The sequence below is a fragment of the Cibotium barometz genome, chromosome 44 (assembly GCF_041138505.1).
Source record: "Cibotium barometz isolate CiBa-2024 chromosome 44, ASM4113850v1, whole genome shotgun sequence".
Classification (NCBI taxonomy): Eukaryota; Viridiplantae; Streptophyta; class Polypodiopsida; order Cyatheales; family Cibotiaceae; genus Cibotium; species Cibotium barometz.
The window spans coordinates 37,388,134-37,412,846 of NC_141089.1; the positions used below are offsets into that span (position 1 = coordinate 37,388,134).

Below are 24,713 nucleotides of genomic sequence, written 5' to 3' on the forward strand. Positions count from 1 at the left end.
GGGAGCTCCCATAGCTGCTGTGAAAAGGTAACTGCCTGGAATAGGGCCTTGGTCACTCCTGGTGCGGCACCCAACTTAGCCCGAACAATCTCATGTGGTACCGATGATTTGCTCTGAATCATGCGAGCAATCATCATAACCAGTGGTCTCTCTGTATGCCTCCATCCCTCATCCGTCCCTCTTTGAGATTTGTGATGTATGCACGTCCCCCAGATTAGAGCTCCGTACAGGAGGGTCGGTGTGACAAGTGTATCAAAAAGCCACAATTTGGTGCACGGCTCTTGAAATTGTATGTGTGCACACTGCCTCTCAAGTACCCCCAAGGTTGCATGCCCTCCAGCTAATCTAGCTACTGCCGCCTCCTTCAGGGCGAAATGTGGTCCTGTGAAAGTAACTTCCAAATAGACATATGACCTGACGTACTCAACCGGCTCCCCTCGGAAAGTGAACTAATATTCTAATCTCGTCACCCATGCCTGTGTCAGTGTGGTGTTAAACACCATAACCTTGGTTTTCCCAAGGTTCACTGTCAGATCTCTATCTGCATAGAATGCCTGTAATGCATCCAAATGTCTCTGTAATCCCTCCGGAGAGTCTGAGATTAGAACAATATCATCTACATATAACAAGATTGGTATCAACACCCCTGCCAGGCATGCCCCTTGGCCTCCCAATTTGTCTACATAATCATAGACCACATCCATGTACAGTCCAAAGAGGGTGGGTGATAGCGGGCATCCCTGCCTCACCCCTATCGTGCTGGTCACCATATCGGATAGTTCGCCTGGAGCTTGGACTCTGCTTGTCACAAACTCATACAAAGCATATATCCCCCACTGCATATCCTCCGGTACCTCAATGTCCTGCAATCTGTGCATAAGCCTGGCATGTGGAACGGTATCGAAGGCTTTGCGTAAGTCCACAAAGCAGCAGTATATCCTTCTCTTCTTTGCCATGCCCTCTTCAATAAGTGCTCGAAGTGTAAGTATGTGATCCAAGGTAGTAAATCCTCTCCTGAAGCCAGCCTGTCCTTGTGCTCGGTGACCATGCCTCTCTGCCCAGCGGCTAAGCTCAGACTCCAATATAGAGCCATATAGTTTGGCCAAGTAATGACCAATCATGATCGTCCTGTAGTTGCTTGGTACCATGGGGTCCCCAACTCTTAAAGAGTTGTACAATGGTATGCTCTGTCAAGCTTGGCGGGAAACCCTCACAAATGGCACGATTAAACACATATACAATCAGCAGAGCCAAAGTATCACACACATATGAGAAGTGCTCTCCAACTAGCCCATCATGATCATGTGCCTTTCCATTCTATAACCCCTCACAAATGGCACGATTAAACACATGTACAATCAGCAGAGCCAAAGTATCACACACATATGAGAAGTGCTCTCCAACTAGCCCATCATGATCATGTGCCTTTCCATTCTATAACTCGTCTATCGCATCTAGCACCATCCGCATAGTAAAAAAGGTGCTGCTAGCCGGTCTAGCTCCCAATGGAGGGGGGGTGGGGGGCTGTCCTGGTGCATCATACAGCTCTCTAGCATAAGCATGCCATGCCTCAGGTGGTGCAGTAATCGGAGTACCAGCCTGTCTCTCCTGAAACGTCTTCCATGCCCTCTTCCTGTCCTTCCCCAAGAAGAGTTGGTAGATCTCCTCGTCTAACTTAGCCAGGTAGGCTCGTTTCTTCCTCTGCACAAGGCACCGAAAGATCATCCCGGCCTGTCTATGTGTGAGTCCCAATGGCAATCTCACGTTGTAGTTGCTCTCTCTCTCTCTTACAAACAGCCGACAGGCTTTTTCTTCTTTTCTCTCTCTTTAAACTGTTCATATAGTTGCAAGAAACACATCTAGCCTTCTTCTTTGCAAGGCAAACAACCCAAACTAGACCAAAACCTTCTTCACGGGTTCCTACGATGAAAAAGCAACATGCTGAAATTGAAAAAACAGCAGTATGCACAAAAAAAAACAGCAAGCTTCTCGAACTCATACCTTTTCTTAGACCTCATCTTCTCTACCTACCGACTTGCTCGTTCACAAGGCTTGCTCTGATACCACTATCAAATCCTCATAGGATCTCCTCGTAGAACGCTCCTGAAACAAACCAAACAAACGTGAAGGGGGTGCAGGCCTGACTCACCTCCCAGCTTGACAGCCGTGGGCAAGCCCACAAGTCTTGGCTATCCCCACCGAGCCACGAGCTAAGCTAACTAGATGGACGTACCGACCAATCTCTACCTCGTGACGTCCCATACCGCCACGAAGCTACTCTCGCAGGCCTCGAGACTGCTGCCGGCCTCGGCTGCATGAAGCAAGTGCACGTCTGCACTAGATCCAGGCTCCTGACCATAGAGCTCTCACAAAGACACGCGAGACTCTATATGACTAATGACTAATCTTGGCCACCCTTTTATAGGCTCTTGGCCGGTCATCGGGCGTCCACACTTGGGTGTCCGCCCGTCCATACTTGGGTGCCCGCCCGTTAGTCTATCCCTAACTCAGCTCGTCAATCAGTCTGTCTAGCTCCAAGCTTCCCCAACCTCGAAGCTAGTCTTGTGTGCATGTAGCACACGGTAGATACACACTGTGCACATGACAGTGTGAACACTCTAGATGTGAACAACCTCTTAGTTAAGAGTCAAAAGATACAGTTTAATGCCTATAAAAGAGTATTATACTTGGTGGTTGATTCATCTCATATCTCATTCTCATTCATAATACAATCACCTTGTGTTGTGCCTAACTTGCTCTCTTTTCTCTCTTCTTCTTCCTCTTCAACCATGGAGACATTTTTTCTGTCAATAAGCAAGTAATTAGTGCTGATTATATTCATCAATTAGTGTCATTAAGGGTTCAATCATTGCATTGGGGACTTGCTATTGCTTCCCAAAGCTTCATATTGAGAAAGCCCCTTGATTTGCCCCTCCGATGGTGCTCTCCAAATCAAGGTATTTTCTGCTTAGTGATCAGAAAACTACTTTCACTAATTCCTTGATTAGTGCTAATCATATGAGGTTTTTGGGGCTATTAATGGTTCATATCTCACATTCAAGTGTTGCTTAACCTCTGTAAAGCATCAAATCAGATTTGCCCCTTGATTTGAGTGGTCAATTTGTTAATCCAAAATCAAGTATAAATTTGTATCAGCATTATTTGGGACAATGGGATTTCTGAGCTTATATGCTTCATGTACCGTATCTATCATGCTCATAAATCATTTGTACAAGGGCAAGACACTAGCCATTGATAAGGCTAAGACCTCCTTAAGCAGAAATTAAGGATGAAGAAGACCAAGGGCTACATCAACATCAAGATCTACATCGACATGAAGAAGATCAAGAGCTACATCGACATTACGAGCTAAATCAAGATCTTCATTGGCATATTGGCCATCAAGGGGGGACTCTCTCTTTATTTCTAAATTCCTATTTTATGTTGACATGGGTTCTCTGCCCGGGTCGTCCCCCAAAATCTAAATATTTTAGACTTTTTTGGGTTTCTTTATATAGCCTTGATGTTATAAAAGGCATAGGTGGCTTCCTAAACCAACCAAGGCCAACCCACCTCTGGTCACCCCTCTATCCTAAGTGAATTGTAATCATAACTAGATGTCTAGCATCTGCCATCATTGATTAGCATTGTAAACCACCATGAGTAAGACCTACGGATCCTTGGATGGTCATCATAAACAGCTTTGGAAGCAGTAACTAGACCTAGCATTGGCGTCATAGTAGCCATGGATATTTTGTTAAGGGAGGGTGTTAGAAATACACCAAAATATCATGTGACATTGGGGATACGGGCATCCAGTCATTAGGTTTATAGCCAACTTGGTGTGAACAGTCCTTTCTCTGAGCAACACCAGGAGGATATGGCATCGTGCATTAATGCTTTATGCCCTTTTCTGCCATATAAGCTTTGAAAGCATGGACATGTATTCCCCCCCCTCGATATGTACAAAAGGTTTGCACTTTGCAACCTATTTGACTTTCAGCATGTACCACAAAATGCTGAAAACATGCAAATACATCAGATTTTGCTTTCAAGAGACACACCCAAGCAAATCTGTAGTCATCGATAAAGGTTACAAAGTATACATGCTTTCCAATAGATGGAGTTCGCATAGGACCACACATCATTGTGCGCAAGCTGTAATTTCCAGACAGCCCTTGTTGATCCATCTTTTGGAAATGCATTTATGTGCATCTTATCCAACATGCACCCTTCACATACATGTTTTGGCAATTCTACATGAGGCATGTCCTGCACCATTTGATGCCTTTGCAATAGCATCAAACTGCCATAATTCACATGCCATATACCTGGAATGCCACAATTCTGCCTCTTGCATGGCAGGTGTAAGAGTGGTGACCACACGAGCATCATGCTCTCCTGTCAAACTTGTCAAGGTGGTATAACCCATGGTACAATGTGCCAATGTGAATAATGCATAGCCACCTTCACAGTCTTTGAGTGTGCACCTATCGTCCTCAAAGTTCACTGCATATCCTCTTTTAGCAAAAGAGGAGACGGACAGCAAGTTTTTCTTAATCCCAAGCACACACAATACATCTGGAAGATATAAGTCTGCACCATCTACTGTTGTGAGGATCACCTCAACAACACCCTAAACTAGATAAGAAGAATTGTTTACACATGTTACCGATTTGCCTTCAAGGGCAGCCATAAGCTTCTTAAACAAATTCCTCTACAAGGTAATGTGTTTAGAAGCACCACTGTCAAAGTACCATGTGTCATGTCTTTCATTGACACTGAGAGACATGCTCGAATGATGAATCACGACTGCAAGTAAGAAAAGTCCACTCATCTTGCACAAGATTTACTGATGAATCATCTTTCATTGCAAGTGATGAAGAAGAATCTACAACCATGTCGCTTCCCTTTTTCTTATCCTTTGCAAGCCGCTTTTTGTACTCATTCAAATAGTGACCTGGCTTTTTGCAGCAGTGACATTTGCGCCTTGTCTTAGGCTTGCATGCATCATTTTTAGCCTTTTGTGAAGGCGGTCCCAAATCAGCTTTTGGCTGAAAATTGATTTTGGCTTTTCCTTTGCCCTTGCCTTGGGCAACAAAAGCCCCATCATTCACACATGACGGAAGATTTGTTCTTCCGATTCGGCTAGCAACAAGCCAACCAACTCTTCAAACAAGATTGGTTCCACGTTCCCCCGCATAGAAAGAGTGAGCGATGTGTGGAAGTTCAAGTAAGTTTCTTGCAGTGATGATAATGTCCTGGAAACCAGCTCCTTTTCAAAAATGACCTCATCAATATTAAGTGACTACTCCCGAGGATCTTGGATCTTCGTAAGATGATCAGCCATACTGTCACCATCATTCATGTCCAAGTTCTCAAGTTCTTGATAAATGTAACCCTGGCCTCATTCTTTACCTGATACATGGTTTCAAGTACATCCCAAGCTCGTCGTGAGGTCTTGCAACACCTCATATGTGGTATGATTGATCACTTTACCAACAAAGCAATCAAAGCCATTGCTTGGACATCAAGAGTATCCCATCTGTTCTGCTCCTGTGAAGGAGGAGTAGGTACTGCAACTTGCTGAGTACCACGGCCAAGTATATTAGGTGCTATGTCTATCTGCAGAGCGTACATCTTCACCTGATACATAAACCCATAAACCTTTGGAAACAAGAAGGTTCTGGACCATGAAAACTCCAATTTGTCCTCTTGAGGAAAAACCCCGAATATATCGGTTGTATTTCCAACCATAATGATGAAATCTCTTTGCCAAGAGATATGCAAACACTTGCAACCAAGTATGCTGTAAAAAACACCTGCAGGTAAAAACCCAATGTACCGGAGTGCTATGCTAGGCAATCACAGTTTCCTCAGCAAACTTTTTGCCTCAATACAAGACTGTAGTAAATGTTTGAAGTGTCCTGATAACACAATCAATGCAAATCTCCGCACAGTGCATGAACATCCAATCAAGGCCTACATAGTGCATGAACATCCAATCAAGGCCTACACAATGGAAAGCCCCAAATTTTTATGCACTAGTGAGCTATATGATGTTCCAATTGCACACAAATGCAAAAAGCCCCAAATCTGTGTACCATGTAGCTGCAATTGTGCAATTAAGCACGAATTTTTGCAAAGCCTGCAGCTTTGATTTCTATGCAATTAAGTATGAATTTCAAAAAATCCTCAATTTGAATTGAACCTTGCACCTGCAATATTGCACTGTACTACTGCATGCACTTGGAATTTTGCAATGAAGCATGTAATTCACAAAAGCCCCAAGAATAGAACCCAAAAGCAAGTACCTGTATGTCTTGCGCCAGATCTACTTCTGCAGAGGTGTGGAGAGGGGCATGAGGCAAGCCGCCAAGGCTGAGAAGGTCACCTAATCCTAGGGTGGCTGCCCAACAGGTAAGCGCAAGTGTGGAGCACTTGCAGTGCCGGCTCGCACATGGACGGACAACAACAAACATGCACCGGAACGGAACCAGGTCGACGACAGTCGAGCAGGCAAGTGACAGACGGTGTCAGTAGGCATGCGGCCAAAGACGACGATGGCAACCAGAAACGGGGACAGTGAACATCTTAGATGGAGGCCGGTTGCCGGACATTGAAAATGCCGGACAAAAGGGGCTTCAAAGTCAAGTGCCACATCAGCCACATAATGGGCTGAGGGCCACCCACCACTGAGGTGAGAGCGCTGCCCGTCGGCTAGGCGGAGGTGGCCCTCTAAGCACTAGCGCCGTCATGACTGGAGGCAAGAATGGGTGGTTGTGGGCGGAAGATGGTAGAACGGGTGGCAAAAGACACGCGCACGGGAATGCCGGAACCATCGACAGATGTGAGTGCGCCGGACGGAAACCGCAGGCGGGAACGCGTCAGACAAAATCTGCAAGCAGTCCATGTCACAGCTCTGATACCACTATTGGCCCAAGAGGGGAGCCCCAAACTTACCCACCTCAAGCCCCTCCAGTTTGGAGGCCATTACCCCACTGAGATTCCTCTCCTGGTTCCCAGATTCCAGTGAGGCTTGTTGGCCCTACCGAACCTTTGACAGGCCTTTAATCGCACCCTTCCGCTTCCCTCTCCCTCCACACAGCCCAACCCCCCCCCACCCCCACCCCGGCCCCCCTCCCTCCCCAACCTTCGTCTTCGACTCTCCTCGCAGCAGCTCCCCCTTCCCCATCTCCTTCGGAGCCGCTCTCCCCCCTCCCTCTGCCTCACCGTCCTAGGTCTAGAATGAAGCTCTAGCATGGTACCTATACTCCACCCTCCTCTCCTCAATGGATCTAATCTCCGTCTGGGCAGAAGTAAGCTGACCCTCGATCCACAAGCTATCTGGGGAACTCTCCTGAAGCAGCGTTCACTTGAGGCCAGGCCGGTGTCTCATGTGAAGGGGCCAGTATTTTGCATAACATGGATGGGAGCCAGACTGGTGCCACCCGTGTGTTAGCAGGATGGTGTCGTATGGACGGAAGCCAAACTGGTGCCACCCGTGTATGACCTGGACTGTGTTCTATCCATGGGATTGTCACGCCATGGAAGAGCCAGTATTTGTGCCGTGTCTTGCCTATGGGACTGTCACTCCATAGGGAGGCTCGTGCCTGGATCTGTGTCTTACCTATGGGACTGTCACACCATAGGAAGACCGGGATTTATACTTTCTGTCGTGCCATCACTGTGCCCGACAGGAATGTTTAGTACTTGTTCCATGAACGGGAGATATGTCCATGATACTATTTGCACATGCATTCATGTTTTGCATGCTTGGAACTGTTTTCGTGTGACTTGTATTCTTGTGTTTGCCTGTTTGACGTGCCACTTACTGAGCGGGGACGCCTGCCAGTGAGTCGTGAAGTTTACTCTGTCTTCTAACGAGTTTTGTTGCATGTGAACAGGTGGTAAGTGTATTCCATTTGTTTATTTTATGGCATTATTTCTAACCTTTGTTTTTTTTTAAGGTTGCAGGTCCACACTCATTAATGAGTGGGCGGCCTCCCCAATATCTCATGGTGCCCTTTTCTAGGGTGGGCACTCATTATGGGCACCCACTCTTGGACCATGGTGGGGAGGGGAGCCCTCGGTGGGTGCATGGTCACATGGCCGCCTCCCATGCAAGGGGTGAGTCGGCCAGCTGTACGTGGTCGGCCACCTTTGCTCGCAAGCGACCCTCTCCACTTTTGCGTGCAGGCAACCTTCCCTTCGCTTGCCCACAGGCGGCTGCGCACAAGTCATTCTTCTATTGCCCGCACGCGACTGCAACGAAATGACTGCAACCCAACGACTCGTCTTTACTCTTGCCCCCAGGCGGCTGTGCCCAGGCGCCGACCATCTCTCTTGCCTTGCAGGCGGCTACGCACAGGTTCCCCCATCTCTTACCTTGCAGGCGGCTGCACACAGGTCTTCTCTCTCTTGCCACAGGCGGCTGTACTCACAGGCGACCTTCTCTCCTACTTGCGCACAGGCAGACTACACAACAGGCGACTCTAGCTCCCCATACTATCGCGTAGATGCTGGCAATCCATCCTCTATCCCTCAAGCTAGCAGCAACAGCAGTAATTGAGACTTCTCCTTTCATACGGGGGTGCCTAGTACTACTGAAGGCCATATTCATTGTTTTACAAGGTACATCGATTGAGACTCAAGCAAAGGTCTTTGGTGTAAATCTTACAAGGGATATTCACTGCTGCTAACACTCGTTCGGTGCCGGGTAGTCCAAGCTTTTGGAGAACCACCGTCCATGGGTGCTGAGATCGAGAGAGCCATGCGTTAGTACGAGAGCGCCTGTTTGTGCGTGGTCCTAGAACACCAGTGGGGCGCGCGGAGGAGAGACTACTGAGAAGTAAGGGGGAGACACGGGAGGAAGGGGGGGGGGGGAGAGAGAGAGAGAGAGAGAGAGAGAGAGAGAGAGAGAGAGAGAGAGAGAGAGAGAGAGAGAGAGGAAGAAAGAAAGAAAGAAAAAGATATATTAAGCGTCTACTAAAGACCCGATGGGCCTATGAGACCAAAGTGATACAATAATGGCCATGGCATATCTCATCATGGAATGGAAAATAAAACAAAAAGAAAACATAAACATAGCTATCTCACTGGGGTGATACAAAACTGTCCATGGAAACTCATCATGGAATACTAAGAACATAGAAACATGAGAGCAACATCAGCTCCGAGTAGATGGTATACCACTCTCCAAAATATCAGATATGGCCAAGAGGTCTCCCTCAGCTATGTCACGAGGAAAGGTAGCTCGATGGCAGTGGAGCATGTCCTGGATCTGGAGTTGATGAGGTGATCGTGGCCAGACAGGCGGGCCGAGGGCGTCGAGCACGCTGGAGTGCAAAGGCTCGGTCCGAGGTAGCTCCTCTCAAAGGCGAGGTAGGTCCAGAGCAGTTCGTGGAGGGTCCACAAGATCCACTATGTCGGTGTCCTTCACCTCTTGGGTCCGGAAGAAACTGGTGATGGTTGGCTGGCAAGGGAGGGGGCAGGGTGGCTAGGCCCGAAGCTCTCTCAAGAAGGTGTCCCTGTGTCTGCGGAGCTCAAGCAAGAAGAGGCCTAGGCAATGCTGGTCCTGGAAGTCAATGATCCTGGAGAGTGGACCAAATCCCTCACGAAATAGACAGTGAAACCTCCCACGGATCTCATAGTATACTGGGCAGTGGCATATGTAATGCTCTTCCGTCTCAACCTCTGTGTGGCATAGTCGGCAAATCCTCTCCTCTCTGGGTCTCCGTATGAGCTTCCCGGCTCTAAGGATGCGCTCAGCTCTACCTGTCTCGACTCTGAGGCGGTGGGGTGAAACCCGTATCTGGCCAATCGCAATCCGCATGGCATGGGACATGTGAACACTCAAGTAGCTCGACTGCTGGGATGAATCCATCCTCAGTGAGTGTGAGGAAGTGATCTCTGTAGAAGTGCATCTTCGTGGGGAGCTCTAGAGGTGTGATCCATGTGCAATGTGTGTAGAGACTGAGAAGATCTAACTAGATAACTCGGTTGGTATCCTCGTGAGACAGCCGGAGAAAAGGGGAGTCCAAATTGTACTGAAGGGGGGTAGGCGGTCCATGCGGAGCCCATATAATGAGAACCAAGTGGAAACTAGTGCATACTATACTCCAGAGTGGCCCTCAAGTGCTAGCTATCTGGAGGACTCCAGGGCAAGCCTCGGGTACCTATGGGGATCCATGTGATTGATGCGATGGAGGTATGTGGCTGTCTGGAAGAGTGCATCCACTACCATCGGGGCTGCAGCAAACTCTGACTGGATAATCTGGTGTGGGACTGATGGTTTACTGCGGATCATACGGGAGATCATCATGACCTGGGGCCTCTCAACTCGCCGCCAATCCTGGCCCCCAGAAGGCTGCTCCATACATCAAGGCTAGTGTGATGAGGGTGTCAAAAAGCCAGCCCTTCATCTTGGGCTCCTAGAGTGTGCCTGGAAGCACTGCCGCTCAAGTAAGCTCAAGGTTGCATATCCCCGCATCACTCTGGCATGTGCTGCAGGGACCATGGTAAAGCGTTAGCCACTGAAAGTGACACCAAGGTAGACATAGGATGAGACAATCTCCACATGATCCCCTCTATATGTGAAGCTCAATCTGGATGTGAAGGGCCGAAAGGTATTGAAGACCATTACCTTGGTTTTACCAAGCTTAACAGAGAGGTCCCGCTGAGTGCAAAAGTCATGTAAGGCATCCAATTGTCTCTGAAGTCCTTCGGCTGAGTCTGAGAGGAGGACGATGTCATCTACATATAGTAGTATGGGGATCAATATGCCTGCCAGTGTGGGACCAGCCCCACCTAATCCGTCAATGAAGCTCAAGATCTCATCAATGTAGAGGCCGAAAAGAGTGGATGATAGAGGGCAGCCATGTTTCACCCCAATGGTGCTAGAAATCTCCTGTGATGTAAGTCTTGGGGCTCTCACTCCTCCGGTGACGGACTCATGGAGGGCGATGATGCTCCAAACCATGTTAGATGGGACTCCGATCTTTTGTAGATGGTGTAGGAGGCAGGCTCGGGGTACAATATAAAAGGCTTTGCGGAAATCCAAAAAGCAGCAGTAAATCCTCTGATGTCGTGCTCTACCCTCCTTGATGATGGCACGGAGGGTGAAGATGTGGTCAAGGGTAGAATAGCTCCTCCGAAAGCCAGCCTGTCCTAAGGCTCTGCATCCCTGGCTCTCTGCAAATGAACTGAGCTCTGCCTCTAGCACTGATCCATAGAGTGCAGAAACAGAGGAGGGGGGGAGAACAGGTCATGCTACGCTTTTTTGTAGTATATGATTATCTCCTACTTGGATTCACGAGGACATAATCTAATAGAAGGGCCAGATATGTTACATCCCAAACTGGGCTAGACCAGTGTTAACCAAAGGTTGTAGACCTATGGTTAAAGGGGATGTGCTAATCCAAATTAGGGTTGGAGCTTAGCTGGGTGTAGGTGTTGATAGGACCCGCCCAAGATGCTAAAGGCTAGCAAGGATGAGACCTAGATTGACCTTCGGTCAATCAAAAACTATCATGAGGCTAATAATGGCTAAAAGCTTAATAATAAAAGTAGAACGTCAATAATAGCCTGGTTATTACTATATACCTATGCCTCGGGCTCACTTGTGATTATTATTAGGGATCCTCATAGTGGAGATGTCTACCAAGGTGAGAGACCTGAGGACCAAGTGTAGTTGTAGGTGGGTAGGTGGTCTCGTGGTATGGGACGCCAAGGCGTGCTGCTGACTCATGGAAATCTAGAAGACCTCAGGCTCGGGATGGTTCCGGAATGGAACCAATGGCTAGGAGATGAGTTACTAGAAAAATTCTATGGCAGTCATCGACTTCAGATTCAATGCGGGTCTAACCCTTATACGGTTTCCAAGTATGTGAAGCTAACATCATGGACATCCTCCAACAGCCTATATATGATGATGACATATGACTCCCCATCAGAATGGCTTTGAGGCCTTTTGCACATGCAGAGCCAATGTAATGCGTGCCATATTTTGTTATGCTTAAAAGTGTCACGTTTAGTTAGGAGCTTTTTCTTTCCACATCCCTACTTTCAGTCTCTCATGGGTTACATGTACTTTGGTCTCATAGAGAGTCAATTGTAGACATATCTTTCTTTCTTTCTTTCTAGAGCCCTGTTTAACTACAAATAAAACCAACCCAGGTAGTTTTGCACCTGAATAATTTGTAGCCTCGCCTCTGCTGAAATGCATTCTTGCCCAACATGCCGTGGCCCCCTACAAAGGCTACAAAAATTGAAGAGGCAACCTGCACACTGCGCATAGTGATCTTCATCCTCAATGCACACAACCTCACAGCGAGGGCAATAAACAACATCCACCATTGAGTTGAGTGTTTTCTGCAGAAGCAAGGTCTCCCACCGTATGAACTCGTTGTCTTCAAGAAGTTGCCTCAATATGGAGGGAGGTATAGAGCCCTTACACATATTGTCTGGACATTGCAACCTCTCAACTGTCCCTTCTTTCACATTGATGCTTGCGTACTGTTTCATGCACCCACCACAAAAGATGTGCTTGCACGGAAGTCTTACAAAATCCTTACCTGTAAAACACACAAAAAGCTTCGACACTTAGGACTCATTCTTTTAGCTTTTCTCTATGAGAAAAGAAAGGCAAGAAAGCCCTAATACCTAGTTGCTCGGTAAAGCAGATAAAGCAAGTGTGAAGTGACTTTAAGAAGGAGTCAAGCTTCCGGTCCTCGTTATAATGAATCAACAACGGAATGCCCGTTTCAGGAGTGAAACGGCAAGAAAGAACCCGACCATCTCGACTTTTGCTTTCATGTCCACTGTCCAACTCCAGCTCACTTGTGATCCCCAAATGTGAAAAGCAACTGGTCCACAGCCACTCAGCCCACGAATAGATCACAACATTTCCAACTTGCTCTTCCCACAATGCATCCAGACACTGACATAGGTTTGAAAGCGCATCCTCGCTCAACCAGCAGGCAGACAAAATAAAATTGGGGGGACAATGAGAAGGATAAGCTGGCGGCAGCCTGTATATCAAGTGAACCGGAGGCAGAAATTGTAGTGAACATGCCCGAATCTTCAAGTTAGCATTGCTAGCTTCCTCTTGAACATCACTATTGGGACCATCTTTTGGCAGCAAGTTTGAATCTTTAGGTAGTTTCATCATAACATCTAAACTGGTTGGAACTTCCACATGAATGGATACCTACACCATTGCAACAACACTGAGCCAAAAGAACTGACCGAATACCAGTTGCAGGCAGTATAATGTAGAGCATATACCATGAATGCAGCAGCACCCTCATTTGCTTCCAACATGACGAAATCTTCTCCAAATATTGCTTGTAAAGCAAGCACCTATGTAACACAAATTCATTTCAATGTCTTGCATACTAAAACCAATACCTCTCTCTCTCTCTCTCTCTCTCTTCTTCCGATGACCGGGAGAACACAATTGTATTATTTTTTTTGTCTCATAGGCCGACTTTGGCCTCTCGTAGACGTTAATATATCTTTCTTTCTTTCTTTCTTTCTCTCTCTCTCACACACACACACATCATCGACACATGTTCATAATATAGGTAGCTAGTTTCAGTTTTCAATTTTCCCATAAATCAGTGTCTTCATGGAGAAATTGTAACTTTGTTTGGTCTCATAGACCCATTGAGTCTTTTGACGTTAATCTCTCTCTCTCTTGCTCTCTTGGGGAAGTGCTTGAGGACATAATCAGCTCTGTGGCATGGTATTTGGGTTAAAGGGAGTCGATAATTTTAGGGTTAGGGTTAGCACAAATGAGAGAGAGAGAGGCTATGGAGGCTCAAAGAACACCATGGTGACTGTATGTGTATCCCCGCCCATTATTAGCCTACATCCACACATCACTACCATATGGCTACAGTATCCTCTTTGTAAATAGTGATATAAGTCATGCTTATCATGGTCGACCTCTCCCAAAGTTTACATTGAGAGTTCAAATCCTTGAGTCAAGAGACATAACCTCTCATTGATTCATGCTCTTTCTGCTTGATATTGTAGTGATGTGCCATTGGGCTCCACTTATCACTAATTCTTACAAAAAACTTGGTACGAACACATTCTTAAGCTGAGTGAACTTAGCTTTATCCTCAAGCTTCAAAGTAGTATTGCTGACTCAATGATGACTTCATTAGATTGATGTGATAATCAAGCTTTACAAAGTGCAATGCTTTTATAGCCTTAAGAGGCTCATCTGAATGACATCATTGCTTATGTCAAACACGTGTAATATCTAGATATTTATTATAACCACTTTAAGAGTGGGTTCACACAGACTTACTCACCTACACACAAGAGCTCCACAACGTTCTTGGATGTGGAACCAATTTGGGCTGCGATGTTGGGCCGAGTGCACGCACCTGGCGGTCTCTCAAGAGAGAGATGTAGCACTATTTGAATTCAGCAAGGTTGTCCACTCTCACTGAGACTATTAGCGCTATATATTGATGAGAAAGCATTCTTTGTGGACAGCTTTGGATGTCACCAACCTGGACATTTCCCAGTCTGAAAGGAGTCTGGTGGACTCCAGGATGTTTAAATATTTGAAAAGTACAAGCTTTGGGAATGGGGGATTATCCTAGAATACAAAGGACCACACTCCTAAAATTTAGGAGTTGCTATTTTTGGCCCGACTCCGATGGAAATTCTGTTCGCGTCATTACATCTGGAATTGAGCAGATACCAAGAGTTGGCAAAGTGCCTATGACAGAATGTCTACCAGTTGGGATATTTTTAGAGGTAAAGATTATGGAAGGACCCATCTCTTAGATTGGGACATGTGGCAAGAAAGTGGACCAAAGTGAGACAAGTGGCCTGACACTTGTTATAAAGTGGATCAAAGTGAGACAAGTGGCCTCACACTTGTCACTTCAGCTATTGTGTGGCTCTCCACTTGTCATTGTAGCCTTCTCTTGCCATTTCCCGGGCACCCGCTGCGAGTTACATTGGAGGTAGAGGATCACCTTTGGCCCAAACAGTGGTGCCTATATTGCTATATGTCAATGACATTGTCTTCATCTCACATTCAGAGGCACTGCCAAAACACTTAGATGCTTTGGACAGATTCAACAAGGAGAGAGACCTTATGCTCAATTTAGGCAAAACCAACGTGATGGTATTTGACACCAACCGTCCGAACACCTCACGGCTATCTTCCTAGTCAGAGGGGCGCGGTGGAGATTGTGCTATGACCCTTACATGTGGGACGTGTACACACTGATATGTGGGATTTACACACTAATAATGCATGGGACACACGGGTGTTGCGTGGGAAAACCAATGGCGGCATACTATTGCACGTCACTGCTTATATTAATAAGTGTGAACGGGTAATGTTCAGGGGTGACACTTGTAGGCCAAAGACCCAGTGATGTGTAGCATGGAGGTTTGACAAATTGTGCCAAGATATGTATACCTTGGATTCACATTCACAGGCCCCATGTTCGGTATGATTATTGCTGCCACTAACATATTAGCACGAGGGCATGCCTCCCAAACCCATTTGGAGAGAGAGTGCTTCCAGGCGCACTACATGTTGTGCCTTTGACACCTTAGTATGCCCAACAACTATGTATGGAGCGGTCATTTGGGAACCAAGATTGGAATGTTAGCATTCATCTCATGTCTGTACCATACTATACCGTAGGGACTGAGGGCCTCAAGTGTGGGCATGGTGGTTGCAGAGTCAGAATATTTTATGATTCACATGGGGGGTGCCCGGACAGCGTTTAAGATGTGTGGACATCCCTAGGTGTGAAGGGGGGGAACTAGGAACATTAAACTTTAATGTTTATTAAAGTTTGCCCCTAGGCCTTAGTGGCCCTAGGAACTTATTAAAGTTTGGGGCCCTAGGGATTAATTTGGGGAAGAGGGCCACTTTTGGAGTGTTTCTCTCTCTTCTCTCTCTCTCTCTAGCTTTTGGAAAAGAGGGAATCGTGGAGTTTCTCTAGCGCATGTACACAAGCGTGGAAAAGCACAAGAGGAAGAAGGCGGCTGCTGTTTTCTGTGTACTGCTGCTGTTTTCTTCTGCATAAACAGCTGCACTTCCCACGTGTGCAGTCCGTACAGTGCAAGTACAAGCGGCTGCTAAAATCTGCTGCAAGCGCTGTGTTCTCTCTGCTGGATACTCTGCGCACAGGCCCTGTACAGGCTGTACCAGCAAGTACACAGCCCGTACCATACTGTACGACTGCCGTACAGTGTACGGACAGTCAGGTACAGCAAGTACAACTGCTGTAGGCGGCATAAACAGGTGCTGGACAGGACTGTGTACTCAGATTCAGGCAGGTACAAGAGTGGACAGCGGACTGTGTGCGCAAGTACAACTCCTGGCACGTATCCTGAGGTGGTACAGACGGGTACAGTGCTGATTTTCAGATCTGTATTTTCAAGGACAGCATAAGAGTGAACATCAGGAGGAGGATACAGGCAAGTACAAGCACATGTGTGAAGCAGCGTTGTGGATACAAGTGCCTGCAAGTACAGATTGGTGTTGTTGCTTCCTCCAGTGCTGTTTCACGAGCTGAACTTGGTAAGCTCCGTTTCTATTCATCTATCTCTCTTTCTACTGCTTGATGTCTGTTGCAGATATGAGTTATCTGGCCCCTTGTGAGAGGAGGGGTATGGCAGATTGACAAGGGTTGAGACAGAGTTTGGACAGCACACGTATGTTTGAGCTGAGATGATGTATCATGCACTTGAGTTATGCCAGATGTATGCCCCGCTGGCCTGCTTAGTGATCTTGGCTGATCAGAGGGAGGCACAGTGTGCGCCCCTTGCGGTATTTCTTTATTCAATTATAATAAAATGAATGGCTGAGTACAACACAAAGATCAGCCAAGAGTTTACACCTGTAAGTCCAATCTGACGGCCCACAAATCCTTCTCAGCACAAAGGATCTATGCACACAGATCTGTGTCTCCAAATAAAAGAGGATCTATGCACACAGATCTGTGTCTCCAAATAACACACTGTGCCTCCCTCTGATCAGCCAAGATCACTAAGCAGGCCAGCCATGGGCATACATCTGGCATAACTCAAGTGCATGATACATCATCTCAGCTCAAACATACATGTGCTGTCCAAACTCTGTCTCAACCCTTGTCAATCTGCCATACCCCTCCTCTCACAAGGGGCCAGATAACTCATATCTGCAACAGACATCAAGCAGTAGAAAGAGAGATAGATGAACAGAAACGGAGCTTACCAAGTTCAGCTCGTGAAACAGCACTGGAGGAAGCAACAGCACCAATCTGTACTTGCAGGCACTTGTATCCACAACCCTGCTTCACACATGTGCTTGTACTTGCCTGTATCCTCCTCCTGATGTTCACTCTTATGCTGTCCTTGAAAATACAGATCTGAAAATCAGCACTGTACCCGTCTGTACCACCTCGGGATACGTGCCAGGAGTTGTACTTGCACACACAGTCCGCTGTCCACTCTTGTACCTGCCTGAATCTGAGTACACAGTCCTGTCCAGCACCTGTTTACGCCGCCTACAGCAGTTGTACTTGCTGTACCTGACTGTCCGTACAGTATGGTATGGGCTGTGTACTTGCTGGTACAACCTGTACAGGGCCTGTGCGCAGAGTATCCAGCAGAGAGAACACAGCGCTTGCAGCAGATTTTAGCAGCCGCCTGTACTTGCACTGTACGGACTGCACACGTGGGAAGTGCAGCTGTTTATGCAGAAGAAAACAGCAGCAGTACACAGAAAACAGCAGCCGTCTTCTTCCTCTTGTGCTTTTCCACGCTTTGTGTACATGCGCTAGAGAAACTCCACGATTCCCTCTTTTCCAAAAGCTAGAGAGAGGGAGAGAAGAGAGAGAAACACTCCAAAAGTGGCCCTCTTCCCCAAATTAATCCCTAGGGCCCCAAACTTTAATAAGTTCCTAGGGCCACTAAGGCCTAGGGGCAAACTTTAATAAACATTAAAGTTTAATGTTCCTAGTTCCCCCCCTTCACACCTAGGGATGTCCACACATCTTAAACGCTGTCCGGGCACCCCCCATGTGAATCATAAAATATTCTCACTCTGCAACCACCATGCCCACACTTGTACTGCTCCATTTTCACAGGGCCATGACAGCCTATGATGTGGGTGTGCCCACCCGCAAGAGTCGTCCCCGATTTTGTCCATATTTATCCCAGTTTTGTAGGCGGGGGGGGGGGGGGGGTTCTTTCTCTAGCCGCATTGCTGGACAGCCACCTTGCAAGAAAGTGCAGCCTCTCCTTCAATTTTTTTTCCCACCCACCCTCCCTTCACACGACCACGTGAACCCCCGAGATGGCAAATTTGCTCGAGATGGCGGATAAACCTATAAAGATCCCCACCCTCCCGACGTTCCCGGTGGACCGCCAGTTGGACAGGAACAACTATGGCATTTGGAAGGTGATGATGGAGTCTGTTTTAGAATCTTATGATTTGGCTGACTTCATCACGGTTGGAGTTCCAAGGTCAGATCAAGAGGAGGAAATTTCACTATCAGTCAAGAAAGAGCGAGAGGCCGAGGCACAGTTGTGGGATCGTGTCAATGCCCGTGTGCGTTCTTTCATCTTCCTCAACTGCACACCCCAAGTGATCAATCCAAGCACATCACAGTGGCTCGAGGGATTTGGCAGCACTTGGCCTCTCTATACAATCGGGTATCACCCATGAAGAGAGTTTCCTTGGAAGTGCAAATGCGAGTGATGAATCCTGCAAAGTCTTCGACGATGCAGGATAACATCAACAAACTCTAGGCTCTTCAACAGGAGGTTCTTCAGGATGGGAAGGAGATGTCATCATAGGACATGGCCATCACCATGTTGTCTCATCTATCCTCTCAGTACTCAGCTTTCTATTCCTCTTTGATCACCAACGGGAGGCTCAACACCATTGCTTGGGAGGAGCTTGTGCCGATGGACTTGGACCACGAGGAGCACCCTCCACAGGGCGTAGGTTCTGAGGCTTTGACTGGCCAACAGTCGAAAGGCCGCAACAACAACAAGGGCAAAGGGAAGTCTTCACAGTCGAAGTCTTCTAAGAAGAAGCCCGACACAGATTGTGATGCCTTGAAGGCCGGGCGGACCTGTAACCATTGTGGTCAAAAGGGTTACTACCCGAGGAAATGTCCTCAACGGAGCACCGAGAAAGGTGCAGATTCCTTAGCTGCAACCACAAAGACTCCAGCTTTTGTGCACTTGGAGATTATGGACACCAGAGCTTCAACTTCTTTGAGCAAGGAGGCGGTTGGTCTCATCGTTGGGGATACTCGGGAGTGGATTCTGGACAGTGGTGCTTCCAGGCACATGACTCCTTCCCAAGAGTTCTTACAGAACCTTCGGAGGCAAACAGGTCACATCTTTATTGGTGACAAGTCCACAATCCTAATTCACAATGAGGGCAGGTTGGAGATTGTTCCCGATGGTAGGGGGGAGAAGCATTCCTCACAAGTTCTTTATGTCCCATCTCTTGGCTTTCATCTTTTGTCAGTGCATGAGGTTTGCAAGACTGGCATGCAGGTGGAGTTTGATGAGCATTCACTTGCTATCCGGGACAAAGCAACAAGCCAAGTTGTTTGGGAAGGCGGAGTGGAGAATGGGATTTACAAACTCTCAGCACTATCGACTGTTAGCACATTCATCCCCAGTTTGTGCCCATGTCTGGTGTCCTTTTGGTCCCTTTTGCATGGCCCTTGATTGTGGGCTTGCCACCCTTATTTTATATATTTTTATGGGATTTTTTCCCAGCCTGGATGCCTTTTTTCCAGTCCGCCAGCTTCAAATGCCCAGTCGGCCAGCTCTGCCCACCTATAAATAGGTGGGCTGGCCTCTCAGTTTTGTATCTTGTCTTGTATCTTTTGCTCCCTCACTTATGAGACTACTTGTGTCTCTTGCTTGGGACTGTTTTGCTTCAGTATATTCAGCATAGTTGATCCATATATCTTTCTCTCTTGCACTCTCTATTCAGCACACTCTATTGCCCTTTTGCTTCCGCTCTGTGCACTCTTTCATGGTATCATCGCTCCCGGTTCAGCGATTCCATCTGCTGCCCCAGATTTAGCCCTATTTACAGCCCCTTAACCTCTGCGTTTTTCTCAGATTTGCAGCCCTCTTCTTGCTGTGTTTTCTGGACAGCTTCTGCTGGTTATTTCTACTTGGAGTTTGGATCTAGGCGGCCTGTTTTTTCAAGACAGCAGCCCCTCTTTGGCTGCGTTTTCCTCTCCGGTGGACATTCCCTTTTGTAGAGGGGGGTTGTGGTGGTTCGGGCTTTGGTGGCAACCTTGGTACCTGTGGTGGTGAAACCGGCCTCTAGTAGAAACCAAAGTGTGGTAGACTAGCAGTCACCCTTCCACTTGTAGTCTAGATATAAAAACAAATTTGATTGGAGCTAGAGTGCGAAATGAGAACGACACCTGTTGGCCCCAACGCTTGGCACCCCTTGCGGTATTTCTTTATTCAATTTCAAAACGATGTACAGCTGAATACAACAAAACCAGCCAGGAGAATACACCTATATGTCCAATCTGGCAGCCCACAAGACCTCTTAGCACATAGGATTCACACACAGATCTGTGTCCCACAAAAGCAACACTATGTGTTTCCCTCTGATTAGCCAAGACCATTCAGCAGGGCAACCTTGAGCATACATCTGGCATATCCCATGTACATGGTTCCACAACTCAGCACAAACATACATTCACTGTCCAATCTCTGTTTCCACCCTTTCAATCTGCCATACCCCTCCTCTCACAAGGGGCCAGATAGCTCAACTTTGCAGCAGACATAAGCCAATGGAAAGAAAGATAGATGAACAGGTTCAGAGCTTACCAAATCAACACGTGGTTCTGCACTCGTGAGGCCAATCATACCAGTCTGTACATGCCTTCTTGCAACCACCTGTCTGATGCACCAATTAAGCTCTGATACAGCACTGCCTGCAACTGTCTATACAGTCTCTACGCCTGCAGCTGCTGCCACCTGTACCTGCTGGACAGTACAGTTCTTGACACTCTGCACCCGTCCGTACAGGACCATAGCACCTGACTGAATCTGTCCGTATAGAACTGTACGGACTGTGCTGCGCACGCCAGAGTCTGCTTGTTCGCCTGCTGTACCCGATTGTACCAGCTGGTACAGTTCCTCCGTACCGGCAAACCAACCGCCTGTCAGCAGTCGTACAGCCGCCTGTACCTGCTGTACGGTTCCCTGATGGTTTCACTTGTACCAGCCAACAGCAAAGCAGCAGCCGCCTGACCTGCGCCGCCTGTACCTGCAACAGCCGTACTGTACCCTGTACTTGCAACAGTCCGTACACCTGTACTTGCTGTCGTACAACTCTGGACGGCATGTCTAAACAGCTTGTTCTTCTCACACACATCAGCAAGCATATGCAGTCGACCAGCTTCTCCACCACGCATGAGAACTTGCACGCTTTTCCAAAAAGCTAGAGAGAGAGAGATGAGAGAGGCGTGTAACTCCAAAAGTGGAGTGGCCTCTCTCCAAAATTGTCCTAGGGCCCCAACTTTAATAAACATTAAAGTTCCCTAGGGGCCACTAAGGCCTAGGGGCAACCCATGAATAAAACATTAAAACATTAAAACATTAATGTTCTTGTTTCCCCCTTCACACCTGGAGATGTCCACACATCATTATCTCTGTCCGGGCACCCCAAATGTGAATCATTTAATATTTTTGCTCAGCAACCACCATGCCCACACTTGTGCTGTTCCATTTTCACAGGGTCATGACATACCCTCCTCTTGAAAAATGGCAAGCGTCCTCGATTGCATTCTGGTGATACAGCAAAATATCCAAAGTGAAATATACAATATGGCAAGATCAGCGTCCCAATCTCTCTAAGCCATGCAATGTAACATCATTCACTGCAAACCAATGGCGTAGTAGTAGTCCAAGTTGTATACCACTGTGAACCATACACAACCACAACATCCAATGTGACTAGTACACATATATCATAGAAGTCTCATAAACAGATGTACTGTGAGCCATCAGTACCTTCGGGTGAGACAAAAACTGCACCAAGCGACCTCTAGATGTCATCTGAGCCTGTCTGTATCAAGGGAGTGGAGGTGCTACCCCCCTCTTGAGCATCAGGCAATGCTCCAGACCCATGCTCTGCTAAACCTGAATGAGCCACAACAAGAGTCGGCTCTAACTCAAAGGCATCGAGATAAAGCTGCAAGACCTGAGGTGAATCTGTTAAGTCACCTTCCTCCATCCACTTCGCATCCATCGGTGAATAGTTCTTGAACTTCACAAGATAGCGACGGGAAACTTTACCTCGTACCTTTCTTTCCTTATGTGCCAGTATCTGCTCTGGAATAAGAACCTCATCAAGTTCCTCAACTTCCGGCTGAGCCTCATCTGATACATCCTCAAGCACATCCCCATGGAAAGGTCTAAGGAGACTCACGTGAAAAGCATTGTGAATCTTCCAGTGATCTGGTAGCTTCAAGCAATAGGCCACCTCACTAATCTTTTCCAATACTTGAAAAGGCCCATAATAACGCATGCTCAATGTAGGGTATAAGCGCTCTTTACCCTTCATCTTCTTGAGTCTAGCCTTTTCAAAGCGCAAAAGGACCCAATCACCCAATGCAAACTCTAATGCACGTCTGTGACGGTCTGCTGATTTCTTTTGCTTCTGCTGAGTTTTCTGGAGTGCCAACTTAACTCTCCGATAAGCTTCATCCATACTCTCCACATACTGATCAACCTCAAAGATCTTATCCTTTGTATGCAAAATGGGTGGTACCTTCTTCTCTCCTTCCACAATCTCAAAAGGCCCTTGCCTGTCGAGGTATGAACAGTGTTGTTATATGCAAACTCCACCAAAGGAAGATACTTTTCCCATTGTTGCTTGTACTCTGACACATAACACTTAAGAAGATCACTATGGGGTGTAGGGGCATTCTGTCATGGTTATGAACCCCAACAAAATGTTGACATTCATGGGGCAACCTTTTATAAATTCTGTTGTATCTCCAAATAAGGTAAGCCACCACAAGCCTACTAATAAGACCTCAATAAGACCTTCTTTGCACTAGTATATCCTCCAGCAACACCGGAGAGTGGGCTTGCTTAAGGATGTCACGACATACTTGAACTCTTGAGGACGTCGCCTCATGATTCCATTTGGCCTAGCTTGTGTAATTGTCCCACAATCAACTGGCAGGGGGGATGCCTTTTTAATAAGGCATCATGCTCTATCTTGATTAAGGGGTCTATCTTGGGGAAGATTGTTAGTCCAAAAGTGGACTAAATAGTGGATGATCTCTTTAGTCCATTCTGGAATAATGCAAAGTTTAAATAGTGGGGTGTCTCTGGTAGTTCATCCTCCACTCTAACTAGCAATGGTGCGTGACAAGTGGCCAGCACGCACATGCTATGAGCCCTTCTGCACAATCACAATGATGAAATCAAAATCTAACAAGATCAAAAGACATCGAGTTATTATTTTTTACAATGTAGACCATTGTGAATCCTTCTCTTTCTGAGGTGGTGTAGGTCTTTTCCGTGACATTCAATTAGTGGGTTGGCAAAGTTAATAGGGAAATCTATGTTATGATCTTGGTTGTGCTAATACATAACATAACTGATGAACCAATGTGCACATGGAAGATGATCTTTTGGGTCAGGGCTTATGAGGAGGATGGTAGGGGCTAGCCCTTCAGGTTTCTCACCTTTACATTTCAGCAATACCCCTTTTCTCACTGATAGAGGTGGTGATCCCATTTGGCACTACAGACCACCTATCTTAGAATTGGTAGACTTGTTAAGGCTTTCTTGAGAATGTCATAGGCCTTTTGACACTCATCTGTCCACTCAAAGATGATAAGTAGTCTTTACTAGAGTCTTGCTATGTTGGCGTATAAGATTATGAATCTTTTATAGTATCTGATGTGTCCCATGAATCATTGGATATCCTTGAAGTTTATGGGTGGAAAAAACTCAAGGATCAACTTCACCTTGCTACAATCATTTGAGAAATGGGGTATTGACTTTGTCATACCAATTAGTCTAGCTGCTCGAGGTACTCAGCCTCTTCCGATTGACCATCTGTTTGTGGATGAAATGAAGATGAAAACTTGAGAGTTGTACCCATGTTGTCAAACAACCCTCTCCAGAACAAACTCGTCATCCGTGGATCACGGTCACTAATGATAGACGTACGCAAGCCATGATACTTGAAGATGTTCGCCATGAACAACTTTACCATACGATCCACTTTGATCGTCTTACGCACGGGAATGAAATGAGCCTTCTTACTGAACCTGCATATGATAGTCCAAATGCCATCATATTACCCGTTTGTGTCCGTGGAAGATCAAATATAAAATCCATGGCAATGCTCTCCCAAGGTCTATCTGGAATAGGTAAAGGCTGTAGTAACCCTGGTGTCTTTTGACGGTCAAACTTTACCTTCTGACATACAATGCATTGCCTAACAAAGGCATCAACATCTCTTCTCAAAGTTGGCCAATAAAAGAAAGTCTCCACTGCTTTTACCGTGGCGTCAATACCTCTATGACCTGCATACGGTGGAGCATGACTTTCAATCATAACCTTGAGTCGCAATGGCCTGGTAACACACAGTCTGCCATGCATCAACAACAACCCATCTCTGAGAGTATAGTGCTCATGCCGCTGACCCTCAGACATCTGCT

At 46.8% G+C, this 24,713-nt stretch overlaps 1 protein-coding gene across 1 annotated transcript in view; it reads right to left on the reverse strand.

The window, feature by feature from the left end:
* The window catches only part of LOC147613246 (uncharacterized), a 90,954-nt gene that overhangs the window by 29,410 nt on the left and 36,831 nt on the right, over positions 1 to 24,713 (reverse strand). The window contains exons 2-4 of the mRNA XM_086782519.1: positions 13,288 to 13,362; positions 12,664 to 13,210; positions 12,190 to 12,575 (exon numbers count right to left, since the gene is read on the reverse strand). Coding sequence (XP_086638645.1) covers positions 12,190 to 12,575; positions 12,664 to 13,210; positions 13,288 to 13,362 — 1,008 coding nt within the window. The remainder of the gene's footprint in view (positions 1 to 12,189; positions 12,576 to 12,663; positions 13,211 to 13,287; positions 13,363 to 24,713) is intronic.